This window comes from Podarcis gaigeae, assembly GCF_964106915.1.
Source record: "Podarcis gaigeae genome assembly, chromosome: 6".
Taxonomy (NCBI): Eukaryota; Metazoa; Chordata; class Lepidosauria; order Squamata; family Lacertidae; genus Podarcis; species Podarcis gaigeae.
Window position 1 is genome coordinate 40,640,505 of NC_139682.1, and position 21,826 is coordinate 40,662,330.

At 45.3% G+C, this 21,826-nt stretch overlaps 1 protein-coding gene across 2 annotated transcripts; it reads left to right on the plus strand.

The window, feature by feature from the left end:
• The first annotated feature begins 2,786 nt into the window (after window positions 1-2,786).
• On the plus strand, window positions 2,787-21,360 carry LOC310847622 (Krueppel-like factor 15). Of its 2 annotated transcripts, XM_083745608.1 has the most exons (6): window positions 2,865-2,983; window positions 7,555-8,592; window positions 14,362-14,879; window positions 15,020-16,472; window positions 16,684-18,058; window positions 18,573-21,360. In XM_083745608.1, the coding sequence occupies exons 2-3, from the start codon at window positions 7,655-7,657 to the stop codon at window positions 14,540-14,542; spliced, it is 1,119 nt and encodes a 372-aa protein (XP_083601734.1). In that variant the 5' UTR covers window positions 2,865-2,983; window positions 7,555-7,654; the 3' UTR covers window positions 14,543-14,879; window positions 15,020-16,472; window positions 16,684-18,058; window positions 18,573-21,360. The 2 variants fall into 2 exon arrangements, with proteins under 2 accessions (XP_083601735.1, XP_083601734.1); XM_083745609.1 differs by having other exon boundaries at window positions 2,787-2,983; window positions 15,020-18,042; window positions 18,548-21,360.
• The last annotated feature ends 466 nt before the right edge of the window (window positions 21,361-21,826 follow it).

Here is a 21,826-nt window from a genome sequence, read left to right on the forward strand (position 1 = left end):
AATCACAATGCAATTGCAAGGAATGCTGGAGTTGCTAGTTCTCCAAGTTGCAGAAGGGCAGGCACAAATTCAACAGGTGCATCTCCAGGATGGCAAAAGGGGCACCCCTAGGAATTATTTGTGTCATACAGCTATTCGCCACGTGAATTTGATACATTAAACCGAGAATCAGCCCCAGGCTACATGATTACATGCCGTAAAACCCACAGCCATAGAATCACAGTATTGTAGAGTTGGCAGGGACCCCACGAGTCATCTAGTCCACCCCCTGCCATATATGGCAGGTGAGAAAATTTCAAAATAATAATCATCATCATCCCATTCATGTTTACTACTGAAATCTTCTTAATTTCATTAATATCACAGTCATGCTATTATTTTGTTTGCATTTCATATGCCCTTTGTCTGCATATCTGCACCTTCAATTGACATTCCCAGGGTGGCTTACTTTTTTTAAAAAAACAAACAACAACAACAACTAAATCAAAAACCACAATATCAACAATAAAACTGCTTCAGCCTATTTAGTCCCATTGATGTCAATAGCACAACTGCTTGTAAGTTGGCCTTGGAAAAAATGGGCCAAAAGTAAAAGCTTCAGGCCATTAAAACTCATGGCTGTTCCCTGCCTTGGGGGCACTAACTGTTAAAACATGCAATTTCACTGTGGCAGAAATCTGGGCAGTTCCCTAAATAAATTAAAGAAAGATCAGGCATGCCGGCAGCCTGCAGAAGAGAAGTTAACGATGGCATCTTCTCATTACCATTCCTAGTAAGCTAATTATCTGCAAGTTAATGCAAGCACCTAAAGCCTTCTGGGGAGAAAGGGGTAATAGTAACGATCATGCTGGATCATGCTCTAGGGATGAGAGAGTACAACTGCCATGGTGAATGAATTAAAGAATTTCATCCTGTCATGTGTGGCATGAGACATAGCAGTCCTCTGTTGACAGGATGCTTTCCCAACCTGGTGCCCTTCAGATCGGGGCAGAAACACCCGCCATCCCTGACCATTGCTCATGCTGGCTGGAGCTGATGGGTGCTGGAGGCCAACATCTGGAAGGGACCACATTGACTACCTCTGCTCCAGATGTTGCTGGATCCCAACTTCCACCAGCCCCAGCCACCATGATCAGGGAAGATGGGAGTTGTATTCCAACATCTAGAGAACATTAGGGTTCCTTCTGGATGAAGGCTGTTCACTGAGCATTCATCCCGATTTGTTCCCACCAGGTTTGCAAGGGTGCTGGATGATGTTACATCACTCAAACAGTTATTCCATTATGTTGCATTGCATTTCCCCTCTGTGCTGCTACTTATAGGAAAAAGATGGATCCTTTGGTGAAGTGGGTTTGTTGCTCAAGAGCTTTGAATCAGTTTTAATTGTGCAACCTTAATTTGCTGGTATGTGATTGAATCCCACCTGAAAATAGTGACTGTCTGGGAGCATCACAGATTGGAGAAAGCTGCTATAGACAAGCCCTGTCGTGGTTGTCTTCTACTGCTGCTGCTTAGCACTAAAATATTGCTATTTGAAGCATTTAACACATATTGTCTCAATAATCCTTAAGACAGCCCTGTAAGATGGGGCATTGTGATTATCCCCACACTGCAAGGGGAGAGGGGGCTGAGGCATCAGTGGCTTGTGGAAGGCTATTTATGCTGCAGTCCTGCACCCATTTGCCAGGGAGTAAGTCTCCATGAGCTCAGTGGAGCTTACTCCTCAGTAGACATGCTGCAGTGCTGTTGAACACCCAACTCCCATCAGCCCCAGAATGACCAATGACTAGAGATTATGGCAATTCAGAAACATCTGGAGAGCCACAGGCTCCACATCCCTTTGGCCCAGTGTTTAAATCACTGGGGGGGGAGTGTTTAAATCATACATCCAGCATGCCTAGTTTTCTCCCCATTTTTCCAACTGCACACTAGAAAAACCCTTGCCTTAAATTGATGATCTGATATGTAATAGCAATAGCATATGGTATGTTCAAAGTTCTCAAAATTAATGGAAGTGAACAGCACCAATAAACATGTGACCAATTTACGGCACCATGCTGTGATGTGTATATTGTACACCACACTACTCGTGAAACAATGCTGAACCACTCTGAGGTTTTCTTGTTTGGTTTCTACAATCAAGTGGAATATAAATTTAATGAAATACATATGATGTGCAGATCATATAATAAACTGCACCTTGTAAGTATAACATTTCATTCATTCATTTTTTAAAATATTGTTAATGTTTAACTTACATTGGACATATTTTTTTGGAAACACGTGCACCCCCATCTTCACATACCTAGGTCTGGGGAGGTACACACACACACCGGGTTGAGAAACACAGATATAACTAAATTGAATAATATATTGCCATGATTCAGAAGGTTTGCATGCTATCAGACTTCATTCTCTGATGGGATTTCAGCATAGCTGAGCAAGGGAAGGACTTCCCCCAATGAAACCCATACCGACCCTAATAAACAGCTCTTGCAGATGTGTCCACAGACATGTTCCTTAATTAACGCCAAGCTGTGTGACCCAACAGCTGCACAACTTTTAATTATGGCAGCGTAAGCTTAAAATCAGTTCAAATGAGCCAAATAAGCTCGGTCTCCGGCCTCAAGACGGACAGCTTATCGCATTCTGAAGTAAATGAGCTAATACACGATCAGGTGACGTTATGTGTTCGCACACGTGCGCGCATTAAGTCCAATTAGCTACCTGCGCCCCTTTCTGCAGCCACGCGCCGCCGGGCCGTGTTCTCCGCGAGCGGCCGCCACGTGGTTCTCCGGGACGCAGGCGAGCCCCTGCGACGGCCTGCCCAATGGGGCAGCTAGGATGGAGCCAAGCCTTCGAGGGGGCGGCGCCCTTGGCTCCAGCTGGCACTTTCCCCGCGTCATGTGAGCGGCAAGAGAGCTAGAAGCAGACCGAGCGCCAGCAGGGAAAGGAGCGCGACGTCGCTGGCAGCTGGGCGATGGTAAGGGCGAGCGGGGCAGCCGAGCCGGTGCGAGGGTGCAAGATAAGCGCCCCCCCCCCGGGATACGGCCCGCGAAGAGGGATAGGGTCGCTAGGGTGCGCGCGCGCCTGGGGCGAGCCAGCGGTGGAGTTCTGCCCCCGAGTTAGAGACCTGGTGGGGAAGGGGCACTAAGTGTAGGGGCGCGCGCGACTTGCCCCATCCTGTTCAGCGCAGGCGCCCTTTCCCAAGCTAAGAAGTTTGATCACAACTGGCTGAGTGGCGGGGATGGAAATTTGGGCTCACCTGCCCGGCTAATCGAGGTGTGTGATGTGTTTGTTGATGAATGTGATGACAGACGTTGCCCAATCGCTCCCACTGAAATCTTACGAGTTCAGGAGGCGGATCTTCCTGTAGATTTATTCTCATTTTTATCCGCCCCTCTTGAGTTGGAGCCCGGGGGGAAAGGCGGGGTGTGTGATCTCGCGCGCCAAGTTAACTTCGGGCTTGCTATTGAGTCCCATGACCTTCGGAGGGAAATCTGGACGACGAGAGGATTTTCCAGCCGATCCTCGCCCCGCGAAAGCACTAATCCAGAAATGCAGACTATGGGCGTCGCCCCCTCCCCGCTGACAGATGCAATCGGGTTTTAAGTGCGGGAATCCGGCCATGCACGCTCAACTTCTAGGGCAAGGGCAATCGCGTGGAGCGAGAAAAAAAGGCTGCCTGGCGGACGCGAGAAACTCGACGCGCTCGTCCCTCAACAAACACTGGCAACGGGGCGGGATGTGGCCTTGCGCCGCCCTATGGGAAGCGCGAGGACCCGTTGATTGACGGCAAGCCTGCCTCCTGCTGCTTGATTGGAGGGCGGGATTCCAGGTTGCTCTGAATGGGGAGGGCAGAAGGAAAGGGTGCTGTCGTCACCTCTCCGTAGGGCAAGTCGCATGAGCTCGGCGCTGCCCGATTGCAGCGGGTGGTCTGCGCCGGGCAAACGCATGATTTCCAACTGAGCAGGGTGCGCGTGGCTTGCGCGGTTCCTGTTTATGCCCTTCAGTATCTGATCGGGACAAATAGGCAGAGGAGAAGCTCGGCCCCGCCTTCTCCATTCCCCAAGCCCGGTGGTTGCTGGAGTGAGAGACACTTTTCACAGGGTTTCTACTTCCCCCACCCCGTGTTTAACCATTGCCCAGGCCAGAGGCATATCTAGACGCTGGCGAAACCTGCCTTCATTGGGGGTGCACAGGACAAGGGCAGGGTGCAAACAACAACCACTCTCGAAATCTCTCGGCAGTCAGAGGATCCAACTCTGAGGGGCAGAGGCCCCACGTAAAATATTTGAGGCGGCCAGCCATTCAGCCAAAATATTTGAGGCGGCATTGCCAGTCAAATGACGTGTGTGCATCATGTGATCAAGTATGCAGGGTGGGGCTTACCTGCTCCCTCCCAAAAATATTTTATTCAAGTTGGCACCCCTCTCCGATTATCTGCGTAAGGTCATGAGTTTTAGATTAGACCTGGGAACTGAGGGGTGGGAGAAATGGCAATCTAGTGTGAAAGTAGATCACTGGAGAGTGGAGACTATGGGCTGTATGTCATATACATGTGTGGCGATGCATCATTTTGTGTGTGGGGGGGGGTACCTTATTTTGCTTTCATGTGCCATCCTTTATTTGTATTATGGCCAAGGACAACGAAAGCTGGAAGTAGCCTGAGCCTCTCGGGACCTCGCCTTGCCCATCACTTGCTACAATGGTTATTTTGAATGGAGATGTTTTTATATATTTAGTTCCTATCCCACTTGTCCCCTCAAAAGAGTCCAGGGTGGCAGACACCAAAGTGGAACAATTATGCAATTAAAAGTAAAATAAGAAATATAAGCAAAACATTTAAAAACATTTCAAGAATTTTAACATGCAAAGCAATGTGCTCTACCGCTGAGCTGTGGTTCTTCTCCTAAATGGAACGTGGAAAAATCCCAAAACTTAAAAACTGAGGTCATATTGTAGTGATCTTGGTTATAGCTCTTCAGGTTGCTAGAGGATTAAAGAGGAAAAATATGATAGAGACATGACACTAATTAAAAGATCTAACTGGCTATTTTGTTTTTCAGTGTTTAGTTTGGTAAGTTGAGAATAAAAAATAATAATTTATGTTTGTTGGCAAAAATAGGCAGAGCACACCTTAACTCTGCTCACAAAACTTTACTTATACCTGTATCTAAACCCAGTTCACACATCCAGTTTTCATTTGACTGTTTGTTCTTGGGAATGCACACAAACATCCAAAATAATTGTACACAACTTTGTGTATATAGACAAAGGCCATTACAGTGCCAAAATAAATGTGTAGCCCATTAAAGATAAAGTGAGGATACTTTAAAACACAGGTGAGATTTTAAAAATGGATTGTAGCAAAATTCCCACAAATACAAAATGTATCTTTCCTGCCTCCTAAAAATAAAGTGGGACTGAGCCTTGACAGTGTTCATTTTCTTTACCACCTGCCAGAACATTAATACGCGAAAAGCCCTAACGAACACCTTTTTAAGGAAAAAAGGAAGGAAGGAAGAGGCATGTAATTACAAACAGGAAACATTTTATCAGTGAAAAATGAATGGTGTCGACTGAAAACTGGCCTGTATAAAACTAATGGTCAGGTCTCTAGCTCTTACTATCTCTTTGTTGTGGGGGAAACACACATAGAATGATTAAGATTCAACAACCTCTGGACTTAATTTTCATCAAAGCCTGCTACCAAACACTCCTAGAGGGAGGGGAACCTAAGAATGAGGCTGGTTCCTCCCATTCTGTCCTTTGTAAACACCTGGAGTAGGTGTTGATCTAGTGTGGGAGCAAGACAAGAGGCACTTCCAATCTTGTGAATGGGGTTATGAAATGCATTGAGCAACATCAGGTCTTTGACCCTGTGTTGCCGCTGGCAGACCTTGAAATACTTTAAATGCTGCTCCCTTAAAGGCTGGGTGTGTTTATTGAAGAATGCTTCCCCAATCTCCAGCGGGGCTTTCAGCAATATGAGAAGATAGCAGTGGCAAAGAGCAGCATGGACAAAGCTGAAGGAATTTCATGCCTTCACACACTCTCAGAGGCTGTGGGTTCTCTTGATCCAGTCTGGGTTACCTCCTCCCCACTTTGGCTATGTTCTTGGCACCTTGCTAATACAGCAAACCTCCTTCCCAGGTTGACCATCTGCCTCTCACTCCCCTCTGCAGCACGTGCAGAACCTGCCTTCCTGACAGTTGAACCCACTATTGGTCTCATCCATTCAGTCTCCTGGAGCCTGTCTTCTCATGTAGGGGAAGTCCCTGACACATCAAGGGTTTGAGACCCATCGGCTACCCACACCTGGTTTAGACAGCCAGCTGAAACCACTTCCTGGGGTGTAGCCACTGTCACATGCTGCCAGCTTTCAGGAGCCCAGGTGAATGCTGAGTGCAGGGTGGGGACCAAAGATGGAGAAACTGCCCAAGAAGGAGCAAGCGTACGCCCCACCAGATTTTACAATCCTTCCCTAACATCCCATACACCCCTTTGGTGTATACACATCATATATTTAAAGCCCAAGAATCCTGGGAACTGCAATATGTTAAGAAACTACAGCTCCCAGTGGGGAAACTACAGCTCCCAGGATGATTTGCTGGAAGCCATCTGCCTTAAACATATAGGGTGTACCCAGTGCTTTTCCCCCTAAAAAAATGTTTTGGGGTACTCTCACTTCCGTCTGAGACTTGGGAAACACCGAGAAAGGAAAGGAAGCTGCCAAGGGGGATAAGAATGGAACTGACAATTAACCATGCTAGAGAAGAAACTAAAAATTTAATTTTTTGAAGTTTCTTCTCCTGTTAGATTCACAAAATGTTTAGGGGTATGAGTACCCCTGTGTACCCCCAGAGAAAAGCACGGTGTACCAATACAAGCCCATCACAACTAATATTGATGTAAGTGTGAAGAGAGACATGGAACAGAATCTGAGGTAACCATTGTTTTTTGAAATGCTTTTCACATTGACCCTTTCTAACTTTGGGTGAAATTGAGAAACCACTAATGGGACAAATACGATTTTCCCCAGGCAAACCTGTCTATCATTACCACATAGTTTTGTAATCCATAGTATGACCTGTTTGAGGTTAACCAATATTTCTTTTGATTCGGTTATCAGATGCAGGCCTTATTTTGTTTCAAAGAACTACATTCTTGCTTTCAAGTGGGAAAGAGCCCTGGCAGATAGGCCTTGAGTTGGACCCCATTAAAGAAATTGCCTCTGTTCTTCAGTCTGTTAAACCCTTAGGGCACATCCTTCCAGATGGTTCTGAATGAGTGCATTCAATGCGCTGTGTTGGCTAGAGTTCAAACAATGGGTGGATTCTCAAACAGATTCTTGCAAATTTGAATTTGTATTATCTTTTTTTTTTCCAAAATAAGGATTTTAAAAGGGGGAGGAGAAGTGGTGTTTTTTTAAAATCCTGAATCAGTTTATAGTAGTAAATCAATGTAGTATATAGATCCCTTCAGGTTTTCTGTATTCCCTGTATTACTATTTTTAAATTAAGGAACCTCCTTGTGGTTGTCTTCCTGCAGGTGGATCTATAACCAATATTCATAATTTTCAGCTCGTCGGCATAATAGTTATATTATATACAGCAATCAATACATCTTTTTATGAGGAGGCGGCAAACCAATGGTCTCAGTAAATCATAGCAAACTGGTGTCTGCTTCAAGTCAGCTGACTGCTTCAGCTCCCATTCAGTTAGCCAACGCTGCAGATGCTCTCAAGAATGAGATGCCACCACTGAATTTGCTGCAGGACTGCAGCAGGGAGCAGGCTTCTAACCCATCCACTATCTCCAACTTAATCTGCCCCCCAGAGACGGGTGTTTCGCAGTCCAAGGTAAAGAAGGATGGGGAGAAACCACAGACCACGATCTACGAAGCCTACCTCAGACTTCCTGATTTTTGCCCGGAACTCTCCAGGGACTTTAGCCCTACACTGGAGGAGATTGAGGAGTTCCTGAATGAGAAAATGGCAATTCTCAAAGATGAGCTGAATGACAAGCAGCAGGCAGGAGGACAGCTTAAGAGAAAGTCTGAGATCAGCTTGGGCAGCCCCGGGGAACAGTCTGTTCCTGTAGCTGTTCCGGATGAAGGCCTTTCCTGCTCTGCTCAGTCAGGAGTGGTGGTTTCTGGTGGTACAGGCATCCCAGGGACTGCGGGGACTGTCCCAGTTGTCCTTCAGATCCAGCCCAACCAAGCGAGTGAAGGCAACTCGCCAAGCCAGAGCCCTGTTGGTGGTATTAGGGTGGCTCAGTTGGTCATCAGAATACAAGGGCAGAGCCTGACCGTTCTTCCCCAGGTCATCCAAAGACCTTCAACAGGCGCAGAACAAAAATATGTACGGATAGCCCCTTTGCCTGTGACACTGAGGCCTGGAGTTCTTGGAAGCGTGAAGAATGTGGAGGCCAGGGCCCCCAAAGCCTCCCCTCCTGTCATCCGAGTCCACAAGTGCACACATCCCGGTTGCACAAAGATGTACACTAAGAGTTCTCACCTCAAGGCTCACTTCCGACGCCATACTGGAGAAAAGCCTTACACCTGTACTTGGCCCAACTGTGGCTGGAGGTAAGTGTGTGGCAATAAAAACGGCCTGGTTATTTGATTATTTTTTTAAAAGTTGACAATTAACTTCGTTGCTCAATGAAAGCTTTGTGGGATCAGATAGGCTCACTTACCTACTGGAATAAACTACCGTAGTACTTCCAGCCAACAGTGCAATCATGTATATTTCTCAGGCACCAGTCCCATTGTGTTCAGCAAGGTCTACTCCCAAATCCTGTACAAGTGTGTTTAGGATTCCAAGGTTACGTATTGGTTGAGAAATAATTTAAAATGTATTGCCTGAACGGAAGTATACATGCGTCCTGGACACAACCCACTAGACATTTCTCTACAAGTTCTGCTGAAATGGATTGGAGCTGTTCAAGAGTATCGGTGATCATCATTGCTGCTTTTAATATCACCACCTGTGTCTTTTTAAAGGAAACATTTCCAATGAAAACAAACAAATCTCATATTTAGTCAACAGTGAATGAATCTTTCACTGATGGGATTTAATTAGCAATTCGTGTTATTTTTCCATTCCTGGTCAGATAATGACTGATCCATACACAGCACTGTTGCCATACTTTATTCTTTTATTTCTTCAGCAAGGTTTCTGTTCCTCGTTTGACTGCCAGGCAGCTCACAAATGATAATGCTAGGGATCATTAGGAGAGGAATTGAAAATAAAACTGCCGATACCATAATGCCGTTATACATATCTATGGTGCAACTGCATTTGGAATACTGTTCCATACGGTTCTGGTGGCCTCACCTTGAACAGGATATTGTAGAGCTGGTAAAGGTTCAGAAAAGGGCAACCAAAACTGGTCAAGGGGACAGAGCAACTTATCTATGAGGAAAGGTTGCAGAATATGGAACTACAGAAAAAAGTAAAAGTAAAAGGTGATGTAATAGAAATTCATAAAATGATGCATATCATGGAGAAAGCGGCTCGAGAAAAGTTTTTCTTCTTTTCTCCTAACACTGGAGCTTGTGGACCTCCAATAAAACTGAATGTTGGAAGATTCAAGGCAGATAAAAGAAAGTAATTGTTCATGCAGTGCATGTGGCCTAGGACCCACATACCTACGGGACCGCCTCTCCTGATATGCCCCGTGGAGGACCTTAAGGTCCACAAATGACAACATTTTGGAGGTCCCAGGTCGCAAGCTGGTTAGCTTGGTCTCAACTAGGGCCAGGGCCTTTTCAGTACTGGCCCTGACTTGGTGGAACGCTCTGTCACAAGAGACTAGGGCCCTGCGGGACTTGACATCTTTCCGCAGGGCCTGCAAGACAGAGCTGTTCCACCTGGCCTTTGGTTTGGACTCAGTCTGACCCTTATGTTTCCCTCTCCTTATGGTCTTGATCTATCGGCTACTTTTAAAACGAGGCTGCATTTTAAATTGCATTTTAACCTGTCTTTTAATTTGTGGGTTTTTTCTCCCCTCCCTCCATTATGTTTTTACTGTGATTTTATTGGTGCTAGCCGCCCTGAGCCCGCCTCTGGCCGGGGAGAGTGGGGTATAAATAAAATTTATTATTATTATTATTATTATTATTATTATTATTACTATTATTATAGTTAAACTATGGAACTCACTCCCCTGGGAGACAGCCATCTAACTGGATGCCTTCAAAACAGAATTGGAAAATTCATGGAGGAGAAAGCTATCCAGCAGCCATGATGGCTCTGCTGTGCTTCCATGGCTGGAGGCAGTAATGCTTCTGCCTACAATGAGGGTGAGCCCTCTTGTGCTCAAGTCCTGCTTGTGGGTTTCCCTCAGGCCTCTGGGAGGCCATTGTGAGAACAGGATGCTGGACTAGATGGGCCATGGACCTGATTCACCAGGTTCCTCTTCTGTTGCTATTGCTATGATTTTATTTTCTTTGGGGGAAAGGCCATAGCTCAGTGACGGAGCACATGCTTCAGTGGAAAGTAGCCCAGGTTCAGTTCCCAGCTTCCTAGGGAAGGACCCCTGCCTAAACCCCTGGAGCCAGTTGTAGACAATACTGAGCCGCATGGATTTGGTAGAAGGTGGCTGTCTGTCTTATTAGCAGTACAGTGGTACCTCGGGTTACATACGCTTCAGGTTACATACGCTTCAGGTTACACACTCCGCTAACCCAGAAATAGTGCTTCAGGTTAAGAACTTTGCTTCAGGATAAGAACAGAAATCGGGCTCTGGCGGTGCGGCGACAGCAGCAGGAGGCCCCATTAGCTAAAGTGGTGCTTCAGGTTAAGAACAGTTTCAGGTTAAGAACGGACCTCCGGAACTAATTAAGTACTTAACCTGAGGTACCACTGTACGGGGGAAAGGCTTCCTGTGTTGCATTTTTGCTTATCTTGCAACTGTTCAAAGGCATAGGACCTCTTCCCTGATGGGAGAGGAAAATAAAAGGGTCCTTGCACTAGCCTCCCCATGCACTATAATTGTGCAACCCACCATTCTTTTTCAACAGCTTTGTGAATAATTTCACCTTAATCGTTCTTCATTTCCCAGAATTAAATCCTTTAGTAGATTAACTGCAGTTTACAGACTTCTGTGACCTGCTAGGGTGTAGCTGATAGTCTAAGGTACAAGCTCAGGACAGTCATGTGGCAGGGAGTTCCATCTTTTAATAGGTTCCCTTCTTTGCTGATGCTTCCCATGGGGAATACATCTGATGTGCTGAAGTCGCAAAGCCTTCAGGGATTGCATTCGTGTCTGCCCATGCTGCCCCTTGTACCTTTTCCTCAAGCAGATGGTTTTGTTTAAAATTTGAAAGCCTCCTGCTGTCGTGGCATTGGTGGCAGGGACTTTCCAAATGTGAAGAGGCTGCTCCTAGTGAACCTGCAGCTGCCAGACTTTGCAGGGGCTTTGCAGCCATTGCTCAGGGCATCTTGTGAAAAGAGCTCAGTAAAATATCGATATTGTTTCCAAAATACGGAGGGCATGTGCAGTTTCCAAGGGTACCTACCAAACAGGGGAGAAGGACAGGGACTAGAACAGGCCCCCAGGCAAGGGTTGCACATATTTGCTCCTCTCAAGCAACCTGAAATCCCTGACAACATATAGGGTTGAATTTACTGTTTCCTTGAGAATCATTCTCAAGGGGGTCCTGTGTGATCTTGGCTGATCTGCTTCCTTCCAGCTTCTTTGGCTGTAATGACCTGAGACTTTGGAATGTATCCCTGCTTAACTGCAGAAAGCGAACTCAGTGGGGCTTCTTTCTCCCCCTTGTAGCTCTGGTAAATGTATTAGGAATCTGTTTGATCTCTGCAGTGCTCTATAAAACCAGACTTCTCCGCTACATTCGATATGAGCTGCATATGGAGGAGGAGTCAGTGAGCATAAGAAGCTTCTGATTCCACATTCTTTTGTGGACATTATGCATGGGCCCATCTAATGACTCTACCATATGTCTGGGTCACTGAGAATGCACGGTTTTTAGTTCTTTCCTGCAGCATGTATGCGTCTCCTATATCAGCGATGGGGAACCTGTGGCTCTGCATATGTTGCTGGACTACAACTCCTAATAGGCTCAGCTACAATGGTGGATGGTTAGGGATGATGGGAATTGTAGTCCAGCAACACCTGGATGGCTGTTATAGGTTAGCCACCCCGGCTTTGTATTTTCTAGATTTTTAAATAAGATTGAAGGAGCATCTCCACCCCCCCATCGTTCAGCCCAGACACTGAGGTCCAGCTCTTAGGCCTTCTGGCGGTTCCCTCACTGCAAGAAGTGAGGTTACCGGGAACCAGGCAGAGGGCCTTCTCGGTTGTGGCACCCACCCTGTGGATTGCCCTCCCATCAGATGTCAAGGAAATATACAACTATCTGACTTTTAGAAGACATCTGCAGGCAGCCCTGTTTAGGGAAGCTTTTAATGTTTGATGTTTTATTGCCTTTTTAATATTCTTTTGGGAGCCACCCAGAGTGGCTGGGGAAACCCAGCAAAATGGGTGGGATATAAATAAATTTTTATTTTATTTTTATTAAATAAGTTTTCAGTAGCCCAGTGGGTTAGAGTAGATCTCATAACTGCCACTGAGTAGATTACCCAAGGTCATCCAGGGAATCTGAGAAAGCAGATGATCCAACTGGATTCCTTCTTTCTAGGGTTGGTGACTGTGAGATCTCCTTCATAATTGTATATTTGCCTTTACAAGGTGCAGAAAGTTATGAAAGGGCAGTGTACCAGTTGGGATTTCTGAACTGTTTTCAAAGGCTGCACATGTACTGGCATATTTGAAACATATAACCTATCTGCATATGCGCCCTGAGGATCTGTTGCCAATTGCCAAACTCAGTGGCATGTACTCGTGGGTGAGATAGACACATACTATTTCAAATGCAAGAATGTATGTTGTATGTGCATGCACAAAATCTTTAATATGTGATATATTCATTGAAAGTGTTTTATTCTGCTCTTCATCCAAAAAAGACTTCTAGAAAGAAAAGGGATTGTGAGAGAAGAGGTGTGGGGGATGGGATGATTTCAGGCACTATTTCCTAGTTACAGATTTCTAATCATCCTTAGTCATGAGCTATTTCTCACGATCTGAAGTTGCAGGGTTTTGTCTGCCCATAAGTCTTTTTGAGATTAGAAAAAGAGACAAAGTTATTCCCTTACATTTCTCCGCTCAATGGCACCACTTTGGTTCAATCAAGGCCCCTTGACAATTAAAAAAAAAAAATCTTGTCCAGGGTTGTTTCTGATGTGACTCTGAGTGGATTGTCAGTGAGATCATGTCTGGTCTGTTCCTGAATTATTATGTAACATTGGACAAGTTGTGCTTCCTTCTTCGTCTTTGTTTTCCTCACTCCAAACAGAGAGACAGTATTTCACAGAAGCTTGATGACTTTGTTAATATTTGTCAAGGTCTTTGAGTTCCTTTGTTGGAAGGCACTCCTTGAACTTGTTTTAAGGCTTACTGCTCTTGTCGAAGGCTGATTTTGTTCTACATCATGTCAGCCTTGGTTCATACGTGAAAAGAAATGAAGGAACCAATAAGGGGTGGGAAGGAGAGAGACAGACAGAATGTCAGTGGTACACAAGAATAAAGGGTCAAGAATGGGCCATTAAACCTCTGTCTTTGTGCACCTTTGAGAGGTTTATATTTTATTTATTATCACCTTAATATCCCACCAAGGAGCTCAAGGTGACATACATAGTTCTCCCTGACCCCTTCATGTCCTCAAAGCAACCTTGTGAGTTTGGTTAAGCTGAGGGACTGTGGCTGGCCCAACCTCACCCAGTGAGCTTTATGAACCCTGGGCTCTCAAGTCCTAGTTATCTCACTCTACTACATTATCCTTTTCACCTGAGATGGTAAATCTGTGACCCTTCACAAGCTGTTGGGACTCTAGCTGCCATCAACCTTGATCATTGGCCATGCTGGCTGGGGCTGCTGGGAGTGGAAGATGAACAACATCTGAAGGACCATCAGGTTGTGCCATCCCTGCCCTGTCTGAGCCCAAGAGTGGTTCATGACCTATAGTCCCAATGCACCAGAAGCCAATGAATTGCACCTGTCTGTTTCCAAGTGGCAAAGATTCATGTCTAGAGAAGCTACTTTCTAGCATCTTGCGGTTTCGAAATGTGAGTAGGGAGCATGTTTTTCTATTTCTGAAATAGACACTGGATTCTTGAGAGTCACACTAGAGCAGCATCTGCTAGACAAATCTGTTTTATATCCCAGAATCCTCTCTTGTAGTTTGCTTTGACTGTGTGTGAAGCCATTGGGTGAGAACAACCTCCTTGGTTCACGCAACTGTGCAGTAAACATCTCTTCTTCTGTCTGGTAGGTTTTCCCGCTCGGATGAGCTCTCTCGCCACAAGCGCTCCCATTCTGGACTCAAGCCTTACCAGTGCCAAGTGTGTGAGAAGAAATTTGCCCGCAGTGACCACTTATCCAAACACATGAAGATCCACAAAGGGTCATTCAGTTTGGGAATCCGGACAGCTCAGGGTTGTGGTCATAGCTGACTCTGCTTTTGCTGCCTTGCCAATAAAATAATTCCTGCCCAAGCGAGATGACAAATGCAAATATAAAAGACGGCTTTGTTTGGCAGGGAGGAAAGGAATTGACTTGTGTAAAGTCTATTGGGAAGCCCAAAGCCTGCTTCTACCTGAACATGCCTTTCAATCAGGACCTGCCTCCAAACAGGACTCTGATACTTGTGAACTCTTGTAAAACTTGTAATTAAGTTTGTGACAATAAAGGATGTTGGGGTGGGCAGGGTGAGATTCACTGTTTAGATCTGAATTTTAGAATATTGACTGTTTAGGCCAAGGATGGAAGAACCTTTGGTCCTCTAGACCAGTGTTTCCCAACCTTGTGCCTCCAGCTGTTTTTGGACTACAATTCCCATCATCCCTTGCCACTGGTCTTGCTAGTCAGGGATGATGGGAGTTGTAGTTCAAAAACAGCTGGAGGCACAAGGTTGGGAAACACTGCTCTAGACTGTGTTGGGCTACAGCTTCCATTATTTCTGACCATTGGCCATGCTCGGTGAGATTGATGGGAGGTGGAGTCCAACAACATCTGGAAGGCCACAGTTCTCCATCTGTGGTTTAGGCATTTCTAATGCTTTTTCCTGTGGTGTACACATAGAACAGTATTTGAATGGGAGGGTGTGGGTTCTTTTGCATTTCTTTCTGAGTTAGTATCCTGCTTGATCACTCAGCCACTGATTCTGAAACTATAACCAATGCAATGAAATTACAGGTGAAATATTCACTAAAATGGCAAATCTCAAAGTTCAGAGCTTGAATATCAGTACCAGGAAATCATATTTTCCCAAGTCTTTATTTTCAGACTATACCTCTCTAAAGTCATATTTTGTCACTCTAAATTGGTTTCATGGCATTCAGTGTAATTTGTGTGGTGCGTAATGGTTTGTCTTTAGGAAAACAAATTGCTTTGTGGATTACTGTGAGTTGTTATTCTATAGCCCCAATTTAAATGTTTATTCTGTGAGCTGTACACCGCTTGTGCCTGAGAATAGGACTTGGGGTCCAAGACCTAACCTGTTAATCCATGGTGGGAAATGTAATCTGATTTGCCTCTGAAATAAGACAAACAAGAGTGTCCTGAGTCTGCCCCAGACTGTAAAGCAGAAATTAAGAACCTCCAGATTGCTGGACTACAACTCCCATTATCCCTAGCTGCTAGTCATGCTAGCTGGGGCTTATGGGAGTTGAAGTGTGATAAAAGCCAGAGGGCCACAGATTCTCCATCCTTGCTATGAAGTTTGGTGGTACAGCCTTAAGCATTACACACATTGCCTATGGTTACAATTCCATGCCACTTTGTTGAAAGTGAGCCCCACTGAATACAATGGACTTGTTTCTGAGAAGACATTTATAGCATTGCACTGTAAATGCCTTTCATTTGAACTTATTTTGATCATTGTTAATCCACCAGAGCTGTCATTATGGTTTGTTTTGCTTTTATTATTCAGGTTGCTTAACTTACCTTGCATCCATGGAATTCAGGGCTGGATAGAGAGAGAGAGTGATTGATGCAAGTCCCAACACAGTCAGTCTCATGACTGGGTGGGGATTTAACACAGGTCTACCACAGCGTTTCCGTGCGCTGCTCTGGTTCACCAGAAGCGGCTTAATCATGCTGGCCACATGACCCGGAAGCTGTCTGTGGACAAACACCGGATCCCTTGGCCTATAAAGCGAGATGAGCGCCGCAACCCCAGAGTCGTTTGCAACTAGACTTAATGGTCAGGAGTCCCTTTACCTTTACCAGGTCCCTTGTGGTAGCCATTATGACAACTTCCACCTGAAGTTTCTATAGTTAAAACGACAAAGAGTTGTGCAGCACCTTAAAGCAGGAGTGGGGAAGCTGTGGTGCTCCACTTGCTGGGCTCCCAACTCTCATCAGTCCCAGCCAGCATACTCAGTGGCCAGGGGTGGTAACTGCTAGCCATGATGGGTACATTCTACCCCCACTGTTGGATGCAGTATTACCTATGAATGCCGGCTGCTGGGAAACACAAGATGGAGGGTTGCTGTTGTGTACGGGCCATGCTTGTGGGCTTCCCACAGGCATCTGGTTAGCCACTGTGAGAACTGGATGCTGGACTAGACGGACCTTTGGACTGACCCAGCAGGGCTTTTCTTATGTCGTTGTTATTGCATAAGGTTGCAGGTTCAGTCCCTGGCATCTCCTGGTAGGAGTGGAGACCCCAGAGAGCCTCTGCTACAGATAGTGTAGACATTTGTGAGCTAAGTGGGCTCATAGCCTCACTCTGTATAAAATAGCTTCCAATGCTCATGTGTCTTGAACCTATGTGGCAAGATGCCTTGTTTGTTATGTGTCTCCACCCTGTTTTGATGCAATGGTTCTTGCCAGAAGTTGAGAACAATAGCTTACCAAGTGCAAGTCTAGTAGCCTGCTCTCAAACATGTTTACTTGGAAGTGTTTTGATTCTGAGATACATATGTTGAGTGTGCTTCTTGTTGTTGCCTGCCTTGGTTATTCAAGCCTCCTTTCCCTGCGGGCACCTTCTTTTTTCCAGTCTGTGCCAGCCTGAGTGACTCATACACCACCTCCATCTCTTTTCCTTGCTCCAGCTTCCTATACATAAAAATAACTCTCCTTTCTCCAGCTTCATTATCTCACATTACCTTCTTTGGATCTGTACACACTATACCTTGAAAACACATTCAAAGCACATTCTTTCCCTCAAAAAAATAAAATAAACAAAGGCACTGTAGTTCAAGGATTGCGGGGAATTCTAACTCTGAGAGAGAGGTCAACTACAGTGCCCAGAATTCTTTGAGGGAAAGAATGTGTTTTGAATGTACTTTCCAGGTACAGCATGCACTAATGTTCAGGCTCTGAACTGGGCTGTAAATGAACATCTAAATAAGCTCTGTCACCATTATTCCTCCCACAGAATGAGCTTTTGTTGGCAATATCGACTTAGTCTAAAAGGATGTTTGAAAAGCACCTCCTACGGGAAACTGTGCTATGACAATTCTAGCTATTTAAAGCCCTGAAAAAGAACTTGTGCTCACAGGTGCAGAAATCCAGGATTCATGCCCAGCCATGCAGACAGATATATTTGCATATGTCACAGTAAAGAAAAACAAACTGAATCAGTCGTCATAGCTGACAGAGTTACTTGTCAACTGCTGCATTCCCTCTCGGAAAGGAAAATGAGTTTTGGCAATCTGTGTGGTTCTTCCCCACCCCCACTCTTTTCTTAGTTTCACTACATAACAGTTTTCATATAAATAAGATGGATGGCTGTTTGACTACCTGATCTCTTTTTAGGCATCCATCAGTAATCCTGTGATACAAGCCCTTTATCTCACATTGGCCTCAGATTAACTTCTTGGCTGTGTAAATAAAGTACATGTTCAAAAGGTCAATCAGAGGTTGCTGAAAGTTGAGAGAGTCCACAATCCATGGCAATACTGGAATCCGCATTTTCTTCCTTTTCATCCTAGCATGACACAATCATGTCAATACTTTTTGTTGTTTAGTCGTGTCCGACTCTTCGTGACCCCATGGACGAGAGCACGCCAGGCACTTCTGTCTTCCACTGCCTCCCACAGTTTGATCAAACTCATGCTGGTAGCTTCAAGAACACCATCCAACCATCTCATCCTCTGTCATCCCCTTCTCCTTGTGCCCTCAATCTTTCCCAACATCAGGGTCTTTTCCAGGGAGTCTTCTCTTCTCATGAGGTGGCCAAAGTATTGGAGCCTCAGCTTCACGATCTGTCCTTCCGGTGAGCACTCAGGGCTGATTTCCTTAAGAATGGATACATTTGATCTTCTTGCAGTCCATGGGACTCTCAAGAGTCTCCTCCAGCACCATAATTCAAAAGCATCAATTCTTCGGCGATCAGCCTTCTTTATGGTCCAGCTCTCCCTTCCATACATCACTACTGGGAAAACCATAGCTTTTACTATACGGACCTTTGTTAGCAAGGTGATGTCTCTACTTTTTAAGATGCTGTCTAGGTTTGTCATGTCAATACTACCAGAGTCATTAACAGTTCACAGTTTCATAGGTCGATTGCCAGTCACAGTGATTTTCTAAATTCAGCCCAAAAGGAAGGATGGCTGGAAAACAGACTGGAATATCATTTAAGCAGATGGGTGGTTAGCTCAGGATAACAACCTTGGGCTAACAAACCTGAGATAGCAGGTAACCATTGTTGATTGCCTGAATCAACCTATAGATGGGCTAACCAAAGTATCTTCAGATTTAACATAAGTTCAATCAGGGGCAAGCAACATCCCTCAGCCTATTTTCAATTTGGGAGACAAAGAGGGGGAAAAGGGGGTTACAGACAGAGAAAATGGAATGAAAGAGGGAGAGAGGGGAGGGGAAGAACCACAGAGGAAGGGTACTCCTTCCTACTTTTAACTCTAGCCCTACCCACTACCAGCATTCAGCTGCCAATATGTTCTCTTGTTTGTTCATGACGCTTGTAATTTGTCTTTCTTCCATCATGGAGCCCTAGGCAGTGTACATCTGGTTTCCAGGTAGGCACTCATTAAAGAACTCTGCTTTAACTTCAGCAAGGTGCTGGCATGTTCTGATATTATCTTCACAGGAATACAACCCATTGCAGGAGGGGAAAAAAAGGTTCCTGGACCCTGATTTAAAGGGATAAAGAACTGTGATAAAACTGGCATGATGACCTTTTTTTTGGCGTTGGCGGGAGTGAATTCTTACTTTCTCAAAGAAGCCTGCAAGTTGGGCTTCAAAGAAAGGAATGCCTGGCTGACAGCAATAGTTTTTCAAGCAAAGACAAGGGATGTGGCGCACTTAGGCACGCTTGGCTATCTGTGCCAGACTTGTCAAGGCTGGAATTCTTGAGGTCTGTTTAAATTTCCTGGTTTTTTGTTTTTTTAAAAAATATTTACATTAATACATGTTGGATAGGGAGGACAGAGCATGGCTTGACACAGTAGCTGTAGCCTGGTCCTGTGCCTGAGACGTCTTGCACTTGGACTGCTACATGATGCATGAGAGCTCTGACTGTATTTATGCAAGTGCTGGAGGAGGCGGCAATACAAAAACCTACCGCTGTTTGGTTTCCAGCTACCTACAATAAAGTATGGGTCAGCTATATGCAATTTTGTCCCACAGAATTACTTGGAACTCACATGTCACAATTTTCCTCATAACTTCCACCATTTCATAGGGGAAAATAGGCCTAGACCTGTGAATATGTCTTTGGGTGGGCCCAGGGGTGTGACTTGGCATATAAAGGCAGCTCAGGAAGGTGTGGCACTGCAAATGTACCACAGGCAGAATACAAAGCAAGTGAGGCACATAATACACATATGCACTGTACTGTTGACTGTTTAGAACATGGGTAGGCAAACTAAGGCCCGCGGGCCGGATCAGGCCCAATTGCCTTCTGGATCCGGCCTGCAGACAGTTCAAGAATCGCTGTGTGGATCGCCAGCACACACATGCTTTCCCTTCCCCTCACAGGGCGCAGCCTCCTCCCTCCCTCCTCCCGGATTCTCCCTGCCCTGCCTAGAGGAGGAAGGGGGCTGGGCTTTGTTGGTGCCAGCAGCAGCAGCGCTTGAGCGGCCATTTTAAGCAGCCCTTTCGCATGTCGCTCATCATCCCTCCGCTGCCACCACCAGCCCCTGCCACTCGCAAGACATAGGTAAGCACCGGGGCTCGTGGTGCTCTTGCATCATCCCTGCCCCCCAAATATAGTCCAGCCCCCCACAAGGTCTGAGGGACAGTGGACTGTCCCCCTGCTGAAAAAGTTTGCTGACCCCTGGTTTAGAAGATATTGTCCCATTTTATATGCAGGATTGTACTTAAGTATTTATTTATTTAGCCTGCTTCACTGAATGACATGGGGCTACTTGGTTATCTGTGTGCTTTGATTCAGCCATTTCCAGTCAGCAAAGCCAAAGCTAAACAAATAAATCCTTAAGCACAGCTTAAGTGATATTAGTTGGACCTGTGTTAAAATTCCTATTCCACTATGAACCTAACTCTGTGATTGTGGGTCAGCCACTTTCTCTTCTTGTACACTTGCCTCCTAGGGTGGTTGTGAGGATAAAATCACCATGCCTACCACCCTCAATTTCTTGGAAGAAGGGTAGGATGCAAACATAGCAACATATAATTCAGGCTCTTTATGTGCTTGCCCACTGGTGTTTGTAGCAGTAAAGTGTGAAGAAGGCAAGCTTGTAAATGCACAATTGGCATGTACCAGGAGTCTAACCACAATTTTAACTTCCAGAGCATTCCCATTGCATGTATGCCGACGCTGTGTGCATTTCCTTTATAGTTTACGGTGTTTCCTGCAGCAAAAACTGGCACGCAGTGGCAGATGCTCTAGCGTGCGAAGCATGAAACAGCTCCAACAGCAAGTAGCCTCATCTGAATTGTGTCTCATCTGACTTCATCCTGATTGCACCTAGAGGTTAAAGTGCTAAGGAAAGCAGCCCAGAGGAGAGGTCAAAAAAGCGGCTTTTCATGGCCGCATCTTGTGCCTTTTATCTTTATTGTGAGCAGGGTTACCAAATAATTGTGAAACAAGTTGCTCTTTGCCTACTTTGTGCAATCTCTGTAACTCTTAGAATTTTCACTTTAGCTACTTGATAATTGGGCTGCCTTTATGGACACTTGTGCTATATAATCCAATATAGCAGAATCAATTTTTACCTTTCTAGTTTTTCAGCAAGACATCCAATGTTCTCCCTCTACTCATCCTATCTCTGCCTTTGAGGAAAGCACATCATCATCATTTGTAAACCAATGAAATAAATTGAGAAAAATAAATTGAAAAACACCACAGGTTTCAGTGTTTTATTGCAGCCACAGACTTTGGCAAAGTGTCCACAGGGTAGCTTTTACTGCGGCAAGTGGGGGGCAAAGTTTGTTCAGAACATGAATTTTACTTTAGAAAGAGTATATCCACCCATGCTCCTTTGTCTCTGAATCCTTGCCTTTTTCCCTATTGAAAGTTATCTCCTGCTTGTTCTCTAACATCAGACAATTGGCAGAACACCATCTCTCCTCTTAAATCATTACCTATTCATCCTGCAATCACATCCTCTGGTTTAGAAACCACTGGCCTCTATCCGGGGTGCCAACTTAAATAAAATATTGGGGGGGGCAGGTAAGCCCTTCTACCACATAATCAATCACAAGACACCATTTGAATGAAATGCCCAACAGCTTGGGAAGGGAGGGGGCTGGCCCTTCAAATATTTTATTGGAGTGCGTGTGCAAAGGTACCTCGGCCCCCAGGAGCT

Excerpts from the sequence above, each read along its gene's own strand:
- LOC310847622 (XM_083745609.1), top strand. The coding sequence starts at position 7,655 with ATGGTCTCAGTAAATCATAGCAAACTGGTGTCTGCTTCAAGTCAGCTG. Across the intron at positions 8,593-14,361 it reads TGGCCCAACTGTGGCTGGAG|GTTTTCCCGCTCGGATGAGC; the intron begins GTAAGTGTGTGG and ends TCTGTCTGGTAG.